The sequence below is a fragment of the Eriocheir sinensis genome, chromosome 25 (genome assembly GCF_024679095.1).
Source record: "Eriocheir sinensis breed Jianghai 21 chromosome 25, ASM2467909v1, whole genome shotgun sequence".
NCBI classification, from domain to species: Eukaryota; Metazoa; Arthropoda; class Malacostraca; order Decapoda; family Varunidae; genus Eriocheir; species Eriocheir sinensis.
In genome coordinates, this window is record NC_066533.1 from 19416936 (window position 1) to 19429435 (window position 12500).

Sequence of the window (12500 nt, forward strand, 5' to 3'; positions counted from 1 at the left end):
CTCAACGTTCGCCGAGGGTAGAAAAAAAACGTTTAAAAATGAAAAATAAATTATCCCACCGCTTCCAGCACCAAACAAAACCCATTCTAGACTTCCCCTCCCCTTAAGAAACGACAGAGTGAAGGTAACCGCTCACAAACCTTCACTAACATCAAAGGAAACCATAAGAGACTCAACACCCACTCAGGATAAAAAAAATAAAAAAAAGCTTATTATCTCAACTCTTTACAAACACCAAATCTATTCTAGGCTTCCTCTCCCTTTAAGAAACGACAATGTGAAGGTAACCGCTCACAATCCTTAACTAACATCAAAGAAAAACTCACAATCCTTTATAATCTACAGCAAGAAATAAAAATCTCATAATTCCAGCTCTTTACCAACGCCAAACCTATTCCAGGCTTCCTCTCTCTCCTTCGGGAACAAGAGTGAATGTAAACACTATAGAAACATTCCCTTTGCGTCCTTGCAGGGGCGGCGGGAGCTTAAGAAGACCAAACACAAAGGGGCTGAGTAAGCGTGACGCCCCCTGGTGGACGCCGCGCCCTGGACCTTCCTTCAAGACAGTCCTTCACCGCTGCCCTTCAAGAGGAACACAGAGACCACCACCGCCAGCTGTCACGCCCCCTTCAGACCTCCGCAGCGAGGTTTAGATGCTGCCCATGGCGCCAGTAGGCTGTCTTGAGGGGCCTCTTGGACGACCCTTCCCGTTAGTGGCGCAGGCGAATTTTATTTATAGTGTCTGCCGTAATGTGTGACTCTTGCCTGGCCCATGCTGCCCCCCGGTGCTCCTCTTGACCGAAGACGCTGAAGTTAAGGTTGAGTGAAGGTCTGGACAGCATGTGGGTAATCTTCCGACACTCCGCGATGGTTGGAAATTGTCAGCGTGCATCGGTGGGACTCGAACCAAGGTCCATGGGTTCATTACACCGGCACACTGACCACTCGGCCACTGCCTCCCCTTACTTTTTGATGTCTGTTGGTGCTGTTGAGCTCGTCCTATTACCTAACTTCTTTTGCAACCTCTTAAATAATCTCTCTCCACTTCGTATGAGTATTAGTATTACCTTAGTATTAAATAAAGTTCAAAACCACGCACTTAACTCCCTTACTACGCAATCCAAACCCCCAAATCCCTTTATCCCGAGCTTCGTTTGAGAATTAGTTACTTGGGGACTTGATCGGATTCCCTTATCATATTGTCAGACTCTCTATCTCCATTACTTCATTCGGTTATAACAATTGCGTTATGTAACTGTACACCGTTGCCAGATTGCCGTACTCAGAGCATAGTATTTACCGGTTTCTGACGCCTAATTACTGCCAAGAAACATCACGAATTAACTATTTTAACGATAAATATTAATTAATCTCGTTACTGGAGACCAGGAGACAGATTAGGGGTCGGAAGTCGGTAAATATAAGAGACTGAGTACGTTAATCTGGCACCGTTGTAACTGGGTGTATCGTAGACCTCGCTCTCTTGCTGGTCTTTATCTAACGTTATTTAGATTCAGATATAAGCGTTTTAATACCCCTTACCAAATGCATGTGTAGTATCTATGCTATCACAGACACGTGAGATAGCTGCATGCGACTTTTTTTACAGCAAGGTAGGCAGCTCAAGGACAAAGAAAAGAGTGAGTTTAAGTCGTAGGCAGCAGGAGGAAATACAGACGAAGGAGGGAAGGCTATTGGGGGGGGGGGGGGAGAGTGAAGATGCTGGTTAACTCTTGCAGAAGGGATCTGGATACTACTACTACTACTGCTACTACTACTACTGTTACCACTACTAGTACTACTACTACTACAACTACTACTACTACTACTACTACTACTGTTACCACTACTACTACTACTACTACTACTACTACTGCTGCTACTACTACTACTACTACTACTACTATCACCGCCAATGCTATACCCACGTCATCACCATCACCACCACCACCACCCCCATTGGTGTTGAGTGGAGTTGGTGAAAGTCAAAACAATGATAAACACAGTCTTTGATTCTCTTTTGTGTTCCGATCATTTCTTTTTCTTTCTCTCTCTTTCTCTTATCTGTTTATCTATCTCTCTATCTATCTATATCTATTTATCTTTATATGGAGGAAGAGAAGGAAAAAGGAAGGTGGATGGAGGAAAGGAGGGAAGAAAGGGGAGAAATGGAGGAAGAGGAGAGATAAAGGGGTGGTGGTGGTGGTGGTGGTGTTGAAGTGTTTGGTAATTTGGTTGATTGGAGAGAAAAAAAAGAGACAGGAGGAAAGGTAACTGTCATTTATAATCTTTTCTTCATCTTTCTTTTCCTCCTCCTCCTCCTCCTCCTCCTCCTCTACCTTCTTCTCTTCTTCTACCTCTTTCTCTTTCCTCCGTTTCTCTCTCCCTACTCAAATTTATCACTCCTTAGCTCCTTCCTTGTTCTTCTCCTCCTCCTCCTCCTCCTCCTTCTTCTCCCACCTCCTATTTCTCTTTTCTTTGTTTCTTCCTCTTTACAATTGCATTTCCTCCTCCTCCTCCTCCTCCTCCTCCTCCTCCTCCTCCTCTTTCTCCTCCTCTAACACAATCACTCGCTATTTCCCTTTCCATTACAGACACTCCCATCCCCCTTCCATCCTCCATCCCCCCCCTTTGCCCCCCCCCCTCCACCGTGCCCCCGTCTGACCCCGTAATAAGGGAATCAAAAGGTCTTCTGCTGCAGCCCCAAAAATTGCTCTCTCTCTCTCTCTCTCTCTCTCTCTCTCCCACACTTCGGTACCCAAACAGCCATTCAAGGTCGTACTTTCCCCTCCTCCTCCCTTACGCAAGCCCTGAGTGAGTGAGTGAGTGGGTGAGTGAGTGAGTGGGTGAGTGAGTGGGTGAGTGAGTGGGTGAGTGAGTGAGTGAGTGAGTGAGTGAGTGAGTGGGTGAGTGAGTGAGTGGGTGAGTGAGTGGGTGAGTGGGTGAGTGAGTGAGTGAGTGAGTGGGTGAGTGAGTGGGTGAGTGAGTGAGTGGGTGAGTGAGTGAGTGAGTGAGTGGGTGAGTGAGTGAGTGAGTGAGTGAGTGAGTGGGTGAGTGAGTGGGTGAGTGAGTGAGTGGGTGAGTGAGTGAGTGAGTGAGTGAGTGAGTGGGTGAGTGAGTGAGTGAGTGAGTGAGTGAGTGGGTGAGAGAGTGAGTGGGTGAGTGGGTGAGTGAGTGAGTGAGTGAGAGTGAGATGGATAGATAAATAGAGAGATAGAGAGATATAGATATAGATATATAGATATAGATATAGATAGATATAGATAAATAGATAGATATAGAGATTAGAGAGAGAGAGTTTGCTTTTTCTTTTTTTTCTTTTCCTTTTTTTTCTTTTTTCTTAGATTTTTTCCCCTCTTTTCACTTTTATTTTTTTCATTATCATTTTTTTCCCCTTCTTCCCTCAATTTCCTCTTTTTCCTCCTCTTCATCCCTCCCTCCCTCCTTTTTTTTCCTCCATTTCTCCCCTTTTTCCCTCCTCTTCCTCCATTTCTCTCCTTTCTTTCCTCCTTTCCTCCATCCACTTTCCTTTTCCCTTCTCTTCCTCCATATAAAGATAGATAGATTTTTTCCCTCTTTGAGTTGAATAATAATAATAATAATAATAATAATAATAATAATAATAATAATAATAATAATAATAATAATAATAATAATAATAATAATAATAATAATAATAATAATAATAATAATAATAATAATAATAATAATGACCTTCGTGTTATCGTCATGTTTTACGCTTCTGATACTCCTCCTCTTGCGACCCACGTGACCCTATAAAGATTCAGATACCACTAAAGCAGGATCGAGTACTATAAAACCCGATCCAATCCCCTAATACAACATTATGACCAAGGCTTTAAATTGAAGGACAAACACGTGGCGTTTTTATCGTATTAACTGTTGACTATTACGATATTAAAGACACGCAATGGTTCCTTATCTCAATCATCGTCTTTGGGTTAACCTTCGTCCACGGGAAAGAATCATAACAATGTCTTAGGGAATTGAGATATCTGAGCTTGGTATTCCCAGAAGCTTCCAACCCTCACGTCAGTCGGATTCTAATGAGTGTTTTTTTTAGGTTCACGGTACAGAGGAAGGGCCAAGCTACCACCAGGGTCATAAAACTACCCCTGGATATGCCCACGACGCCTACGAAAGCATTGTCAAATATATGCTCAAGAATATAACCCCCAGAAGTTTCCAACCCTCACGTCAGTCGGATTCTAATGAGTGTTTTTTTTAGGTTCACGGTTCAGAGGAAGGGCCAAGTTGCCACCAGGGTTATAAAACTACCCCTGGATATGCCCACGACGCCTACGAAAGCATTGTCAAATATATGCTTAAGAATATAAACCCAGAAGTTTCCAACCCTCACGTCAGTCGGATTCTAATGAGTGTTTTTTTAGGTTCACGGTACAGAGGAAGGGCCAAGTTGCCACCAGGGTCATAAAACTACTCCTGGATATGCCCACGACGCCTACGAAAGCATTATCAAATATATGCTCAAGAATATAACCCCCAGACGCTTCCAACTCTCACGTCGACTACTTCCAAAGGACGGAAAGGAGATCAGTCGGGTTTTAATGAGTGCTTTTTTAGGTTCACGGTACAGAAGATGGGTCAAGCTACCACCAGGATCATTAAACTACAAATAGGTCAATACAAATAGGTAAATACACACACACACACACACACACACACACACACACACACACACACACACAACCCCCTTTTCCACATACACACATACACACACACACACGTACCCCCTCACCCCTACACACACAGTCATACACAACCACACACAACCGTCATAAAACTCACCTTCCCCCACAGGCATCCCCTCCCAGGTTCACGATAGCCAAGATAACATTATGAATACCTAGATCATACTCCCTTATCAGACTGAGCCGCCGATACGTGTCTGCAAGCCTCTTTAACACCCCAGTACACTTCTATCACTCCCTCGCCCCACACACACACGCCTCACCGCCCTCTTAGACACCCCAAAAGTCCCATTCAAGCTGTGGTCAAGGTTGCAGTCACGGCCGTTTCTACCCTCTCCAGCAGCCTCGCCCGCCGCCCTCTGTTCCCTTCCCCGCCTGGCTTACAAGTAGTTCCTCCTGATCGTGTTCCTTTGAAGCTTGTGTACTAAGCCGCAGCCATGGTTCAAGGTGTACTGGTAGGTGATATATTTGACTCATCTGGTTCCTCTCTTCCTTCTCTTTCTTTTTTATTTGTGTATAGAGTAAGTCAGTCAGTCAGTCAGTCAGTCAGTTAGTTAGTTTTTCCTTTCTTCCTTTCTCTCTTCCTTCCTTCCTTCCTTCGTTCCTTTCTTTCTTTCTTCCATTCTTTCTTCATTCATTCATTCATTCAACTTGAGGTGACGTTTGCATATTCATATTCTTAAACATTTCGGCGCTCAAGCACGCACACATTTAGCAAGGCTTTCGTAGGAGTTTTGCGGGGCATTTCCAGGGGTAGCTTTATGACTCCTCTGTACCGCGAACCAAAGAACAACACTCATTAGAACCCGACTGATCTCCTCTTTGGCCTTTGGAAACACTTGATGCGAGGGGTGGAAGCGTGTGGCAAAACCGCCCTCATGAGAGTCACGAGTGTTTGTCAGTCACTGGGCAGGACAAGGCAGGGGGTGGTTATCGAGCAAACAAATATATGTGCTTATCATCATTATCTGGATACCATGTTGAGGCCTTGCTAGTGACCTGCTCGTACGAATCAATGCTAATCAACGTGCAATGTTCTAATATGTAAAAAAAAAAAGTCAATGGTTATGTTCGGTGGTCTGCTAGATGTCCCTTAACTGCCTGTCTTCTCTTTCCTCTCCTTTATCTCCCTTCTTTACCTCCTTCCTCCTTCCAGCTCCCTTACCTCCAGTCTCCTCTATCCTCCTTTAATGACTGACCGTTGAAGCAAGCAGAAGTTATACAGGTGGGATTATCAGACGCTTCCACACCTCACATCAACTAATTCCAAAGGCCGCAAAGGAGATCAGTCGAATTCTAATGAGTGTTTGTTTAGGTTCATGGTACAGAAGAAGGGTCAGACTACCACCAGGGTCACAAAACTATCCTCCTACGAAAGTCTTGTCAAACAGGGGAGCCTATCCTTAACCCCCTTATCTATCTATCTGTCTATCAATCTGCAGCTCCATTTTCAATCCATCAATCTATCAGTCAGTCTATCAGTAGGGGCAGATGCAACTCCCAAGCTCTCATTCCTGTTCTATCCAAATCCCTTATGCAAGAGTTAACCATAACCTCCGTTGGTCTCAGGTATGCGGGACCTTCCTCACCAAACGGGCGCTCATGGTCATCGCGTCCCTGGTGCTGTTGGTGCTGATTCTCGGAGGCATCTCCCTGGGCATCGGTCTGGCCATGTACTGCGGCTTCCCAAACAACGGCGGGTACTACTACTACGACAGCTGCTCCAACACCAAGCTCTCCCTCCTCATCAACGGGGGAGTTCTAATAGGATTCACGGGTAAGGCTTTTCATCTCTCTTCTGATTCTGCTCCTCCTCCTCCTCCTCCTCCTGCTCCTTCTCCTTCTTCTTCCTTTTTCTCTTTCCTTTGTTTCTTTCTCCCTATTCATTACTCCTTTTCTCCTCCTCCTCCTTCTCCTCCTCCGCCTTCCGCACTAACACAGTCACACGTTATTCCCCTTCCTTTACGATAACTATTTCCAAAGGGCAAAAAGGAGTTCAATCGGGTCCTAGTGAGTGGTCTCTTAGGTTCATGGTACAGAAGAAGGGTCGAACTCACATTCCACCTCTCAAATCAACTATTTTCAAAGGCCTAAAAGGGGCTCAATCGGGTTCTAATGAGTGTTTCCTTACAGTCATCGGCCTCATCGTGATCGTGGTGCTGTCATGCAGGGTCAAGGAGGCATCAGTGACCGTACAGTCCACCGTCGTCACGCGGCCGTACACAGTGATGCCCGTCTATGGCCAGGCCGCGCCCGTCTACCCAGGCAATGTCATCTACCCTTCAGCGGTCCCAGGGCAGCCACAGCAATTTCAACCTCATGTAACTGCCTCAACTTCAGCGGGTAACAACCAACCCCAACCTCAGTACCAGCAAACCTCAATGTTCCTACCCCCGAAAACGAACCCAGAAGCAGCCATGACTCAACCCCCGATGACTGACCCTGAAGGCGCCACATGTAGTGCTCAATTCCCGTCCCCGTAGTGTTAAAAGCCGACCCAAGCATGTCCAGTCACCCCGTGCCATACCTTGTCATGCCCAGATGTTAGTGTTTGAAGTATTTGAATGTGAAAATTTAGGTGCGAGAAAGTGGACAGGGTAAGGGATAGATTTTAAACTAAAGGGATAGAGGGTTGGGTTTTGACAGCCTATCCGGTCACCACATACCATACCTAGCCATTCCCAGGTGTTAGTGTTTGATGTATCTGAATGTGAGAATCGAAGAAGTGGACAGCGAAAGGGATAGATTGAAAGGGATAGAGGGTTGAGTTTGAACAGCCTATCCAGTCACCCCGTGCCATAATTAGCCATTCCAAAGTGTTAGTGTTTAAAGTTGTATTTGAATGTGAGAATGTATTTGAATTTGAATGTGAGAATGTATTTGAATTTGAATGTGGGAATGTATTTGAATTTGAATGTGAGAATTTGAATGTGAGAATGTATTTGAATTTGAATGTGAGAATTTGAATGTGAGAATGTGTTTGAATTTGAATGTGAGAATTTGAATGTGAGAATGTATTTGAATGTGATAATGCATTTGAATTTGAATGTGAGAATTTGAATGTGAGAATGTATTTGAATGTGATAATGTATTTGAATGTGAGAATGTATTTGAATGTGAGAATGTATTTGAAAGTGAGAATCGAAAAAGTGGACAGAAAGAGGAATAGATTTTTTTTTACAGCAAAGAAAGGAAGCAATTCAAGAGAAAAAAAAAAGAAAAAAAAAAGAAAAAAAAAGAAATTAAAGACAAAAAAAAAAAAAAAAGAAGTCTAGAGGAGTTGACAAAAGAGGAGGGTGGAGGTGGTGGAGGTGGTGGTGGTGGTGGTGGGTGGAGGTGATGGATGATAGGTAAAGGGGGGGGTTGCCAAGTGGGGGGGAGGGGGGAGGGAGGAGGGAGAGGGGGGAAAAAGCTTGTATAATGTAGAAGAACTTGTACAGAACATGAATGATACACGTCTAGTTCCTGTTGTTGTTGTTTTTTTATTTCCTTTTACTGGGGTGGAAGAGGGTGGGAAGGGGTGAAGGGGGAGGGGGAGTGAGGAGGAGGGGGAGTTCAGGGGAGAGATGAGGATGGGGAGGGTGTTAAGAGGGGAAGGGGAAGGAAGGAGAAGGGAAGGGGGAGATGAAGGGAACAAGGAGAGGGGAGAGGAGGGATCCTGAAAAAGAAGGGAGGAGAGATGAAGGGGATGAGGGAGAGAAAGAGGGGAGAGGAGGGATGCTGTTGATGAGTAGAGGGGAGATAAACGGAGAGGAAGTTGAGGGATGTTGCTGATGAGGGAGAGGGGAGATAAGGGATGCTGAGGAAGGGAGAGGGGAGATGAAGGATGCTAAAGATAGGGGAGATGAAGGGAGTTGAGAGGAAAAGGGGAGATAAGAGATGCTAATATAGGGGAGAGGGGAGATGAAGGATGCTGGTGATAAGTGGAAGGGAGATGAGGAAGGAAGCTGAAAAGGGGAGAGGGGAGATAAGAGATGATAATATAGGGGAGAGAAGAGATAAGAGATGCTGATGAAGGGGAGACGAGAGATGCTAAAAGAAAAGAAGAGGGGAGATGAAAAATGCTAAAAAAAGGTGAGAGAGGGAGATGAGATACTGCAGAAGGGAGGAGAGGGGAGATGAGGGATGCTGTTGAGGAGGGAGATGGGAGATGAGGGAAGCTGACTTAAACATATCGGGCTCCCATTACGATTACTTCCCGAGGCAACAGAGAAGACTAACCGGGCTTTAATGGGGGGTGTTTTTGCCGTTCATGGAGCAGAGGGCAAACGAGAGGCTTTTCAAACAGGCGAACTAAGGAGCCGATACGGTTAATACTACAGGCTTTAATAAGTGTTGCCCATAAGGCCCGTGGACTCTAAATGCATGCAGTAACCACGAGTCTATGTATAGGAGAAAATATAATCACATGATGACTTCCCTGCTGGCGCTATCATTTCAATACAATCGCCCATTTACAGACTGACGCAACTTTCTGATTAAGCGAGATAGGAGGGAGATAAAAAGCAAGGACATGTTATCGGGGTATTCGTTAGCTATCATGGAGGATCTGACGCCTATCACTGCTTGGAACCGCTGCATGACGCCCCTCTCTGCCTGTCTAGCTACACCTGTTGCCTTCAAATCATCCGCGGGGCCCTTAGAGAACTGTGATGCAAGCTTGCCCTTATGTTATGCTTTTCATGTTGAGTCTGATAGTGGGATGGTTTCAAGAGGGTAAACACACACACACACACACACACACACACACACACACACACACACACACACACACACATACACACACACACACACAACCCTTATCATCAACACCACCACCACCACCCTAAAAAATAAGCAGTACACGCGGGGAATCGAACACGTGACCACAAGAACCACGCGTCGACACTCCATACCACTGCGCCAAGCCTTACAAACGACTATTAATCTATTTTCAACTATTCACTCACTCATTCGATATACGTAGAACAGACCAACCAACCAGCCACAAGGAAAACCCACAACAGGACACTACAGATTGCGACCTTATCTCCAGCTATCAGATAAGAGTGTAAGTCCATATGTCGCTACTCGCTAAACCCACAGTGCTGCTCGATGCTGTTAGAACCTCTCCCAGCACTCCACACCACGTCCTACCCATCCTATAATACGACCTAATCTAACCAAGCTACCACAGGGGGGGCTTCTGTGTCCTAACCGCCCGCCTCACGAAGTACTTGCCCACCCAAACCCATCATGACGCAAGTTGTCGTAGTGGTAAGTGCTGTGTCCCTCTCCCGTTCCCTGCATATCCCACATCAATACAAGACATCCTACCCATGACATAACTACATCAAGGGCCGCCGTTTCTGTGTCCTAACCGCCCGCCCGCCTCACGAAGTACTTGCCCACCCAAACCCATCATGATGCAAGTTGTCGTAGTGGTAAGTCCCGTGTCCCTCTTCCGTTCCCATCCTATACTAATACAAGACGTCCCATCATTAACATAGCTACCTCAAGGGCCGTTTCTGTGTTCTAACCGCCCGCCTCACCATGTTCAGAAGTCCACCCAGACCCACCATGACGCAAGTTGTAGTACTGGTTAGTCGTTCCCGCTTCTGTGAGACCATAAATCATAACATAACTACCTCAAGGGCCGTTTCTCTGTGTCCTAACCGAAGCCTTACCATGTTCAGAAGTCCACCCAGACTCACCATGACGCAAGTTGTAGTACTGGTAAGTCGTGGATGCTTCTGAAAGGCTATAAATCTCCCATACTCTTGATAAGGTAAGTTGGTTGTCAGAATTGTGTGTATAGCAACAGAGGGGACCTTGTTATGTACCGCCAAGCTTAGTTAGGTAAAGGTTATGTGGGCCGTGTGGAGGACTTGGTGACGGTCATTTTTATTCTTTTTTTTCTTCGTTTATTTTTCTCAAGTTTTGTTTTGGTGTTTATTTCATTCACGCTTTACTTTACTTTGATTTATTGCTTCATTTTTTCTTTCTCTTTACTTCCTTTTATCTTCCTTCCTTCCTTCCCTTCCTTAAACATCCCCCCAAAACATGACGCATCACCACCCCTCCTTATTTCCTTTCTCTCTCCTTCCTTCCTTCCTTCAGTTCCCCCAAACATCACCCATCCCTCCTTCATTCCTTCATCTTCCCTTCCTTCCTCTACTTCCTTCCTCCCTTCAGTTTCCCCAAACATCGCCCATCCCTCCTTCAATCCTTCCTCTTCCTCTACTTCCTTCCATTCCTTCCTCACCTCCCCAAACATCGCCCAAAACACCTCCTTCTCTCCCTCCTTCCAAACAGTCAAGAGTTCGGGCCGTACCCAAGAACAGGCCGCTAGCGTTCGTAGGTCTCTCCTTGTTGATGGCTATCGTGGCTGGCATCAACCTGGGCGTCGGCACCAACATTTCCTGCTACAATGACTACTACTGTGACTACCGCAGAAGGGCGTACATCATCTCCGGCTCCTGCTTCGTTGTTTCTGCAGGTTAGTGAGTGTGGAGGTTCTGAGTTAACTGTGAATCGTGTGTATCTCCTCTGCCGCGACCACGGTCTCGGGCTCCCATTACGACTATAGAGCGGTATATTTAAACGTATGGGCACCTCAGTTCGCCTGGTTGATAAGTCTCTCGCCGGGGAAGTTCTGTGGTTTTCATGAACTGTTTTGTGAGGTTAGTGATAGTTTTACAAGACTTCTGCACCTGCAACGGGAAAATCACCCCCCATGAGGACCCGGTTAATCTTCTCTGTGGCCTCGGAAAATAGTTGTAATGGGAGCCTGTTACGTTTAAGAAAGTGGATCTACGGCCCGTAACAACATCTACTTCCAAAGGTCACAACTGGGATTAGTCGAGTTCCCAGGAGTGGTTTCCAGGTTCATGCTGCAGAAGCCTTGCCAAACTATCACTGGGCTCTGAAAACTACCCATGGAAACACCTACATTATTTTTTTTTATATATATTTTCTAGATCACATACACTTTTCAAACCCCATAAAGGTCACAACGGGGATTAATCGGGTTCCCAAGAGTGTTTTCAACCTAACACACAAAAACTCACTCTACCACGTCTCCACTTCTTTATCTCCACCTCTCCTCCACTTCTCTCTCCCTACACGTCTCCTCCACTCCTCAAACTTGCTCCTAACGCCCCCAGTCTGCTTCCTGATCGCGGCCATCTCCCTACACATGAAGATAAAGAAGGCAGAGAGGATGAATGCGACCAACCCACCCCGACCACCTGTCACTGTCGCTGCCTACCCTTCCCAGCCTGTTGCCGCCTACCCAGCCATGCAGACGCAGTACCCACCACCATACCCGCCACCAGGAACGACCACCTACACGCTGGGTTCGCCCGGGGTTCAGTACCAAGCGCCTATCGGGTTCAGTGTCGCCCAGCAGCCCACTCAAAGTGTTACTCAAGGGGTTAGCCAGCCCCCGGCGTACGCTCCATAGTGAATACGTGCTGTCCACCCCTCTGATCACACACACACACACACACACACACACACACACACAGTAAGGTTAAGGTGTTTCATGTTTTATTATTATTAGATTTAAGGGTTTGTTTGTGTTTTGTTTACTATTGAAATTAATAATATACTTCTCTCTCTCTCTCTCTCTCTCTCTCTCTCTCTCTCTCTCTCTCTCTCTCTCTCTCTCTCTCTCTCTATCTATCTATCAACTTATGTCCGTCTGTCTGTCTGCCTGTGCCCTGTAGATAACTTATAAAATAAAACAAAAATAAATAAATAAATAAATGGAAAACACTCCTTCCT

At 45.8% G+C, this 12500-nt stretch overlaps 2 protein-coding genes across 3 annotated transcripts; both read left to right on the forward strand.

Moving 5' to 3' along the window:
- The first annotated feature begins 4937 nt into the window (after positions 1–4937).
- Positions 4938–8002, forward strand: LOC127003570 (uncharacterized). Its single transcript, XM_050870447.1, has 3 exons — positions 4938–5188; positions 6303–6510; positions 6867–8002. The coding sequence occupies exons 1-3, from the start codon at positions 5171–5173 to the stop codon at positions 7214–7216; spliced, it is 576 nt and encodes a 191-aa protein (XP_050726404.1). The 5' UTR covers positions 4938–5170; the 3' UTR covers positions 7217–8002.
- A 1797-nt stretch (positions 8003–9799) lies between these two features.
- On the forward strand, positions 9800–12391 carry LOC127003571 (uncharacterized). Of its 2 annotated transcripts, none has more exons than XM_050870448.1 (3): positions 9800–9989; positions 11028–11211; positions 11879–12391. In XM_050870448.1, exons 1-3 carry the CDS (start codon positions 9969–9971, stop codon positions 12175–12177), a joined length of 504 nt encoding a protein of 167 aa, XP_050726405.1. In that variant the 5' UTR covers positions 9800–9968; the 3' UTR covers positions 12178–12391. The 2 variants fall into 2 exon arrangements, with proteins under 2 accessions (XP_050726405.1, XP_050726406.1); XM_050870449.1 differs by lacking the exon at positions 9800–9989 and adding an exon at positions 10010–10156.
- Positions 12392–12500: the final 109 nt, after the last annotated feature.

Bases quoted from the DNA above. Each gene is read 5' to 3' on its own strand.
- LOC127003570 (XM_050870447.1), top strand. The intron at 6,511-6,866 runs GTAAGGCTTTTC...GTTTCCTTACAG, and splicing joins AGTTCTAATAGGATTCACGG to TCATCGGCCTCATCGTGATC.
- LOC127003571 (XM_050870448.1), top strand. From the start codon at position 9,969: ATGACGCAAGTTGTCGTAGTG. The intron at 9,990-11,027 runs GTAAGTGCTGTG...CCTTCCAAACAG, and splicing joins TGACGCAAGTTGTCGTAGTG to TCAAGAGTTCGGGCCGTACC. The intron at 11,212-11,878 runs GTTAGTGAGTGT...TAACGCCCCCAG, and splicing joins CTGCTTCGTTGTTTCTGCAG to TCTGCTTCCTGATCGCGGCC.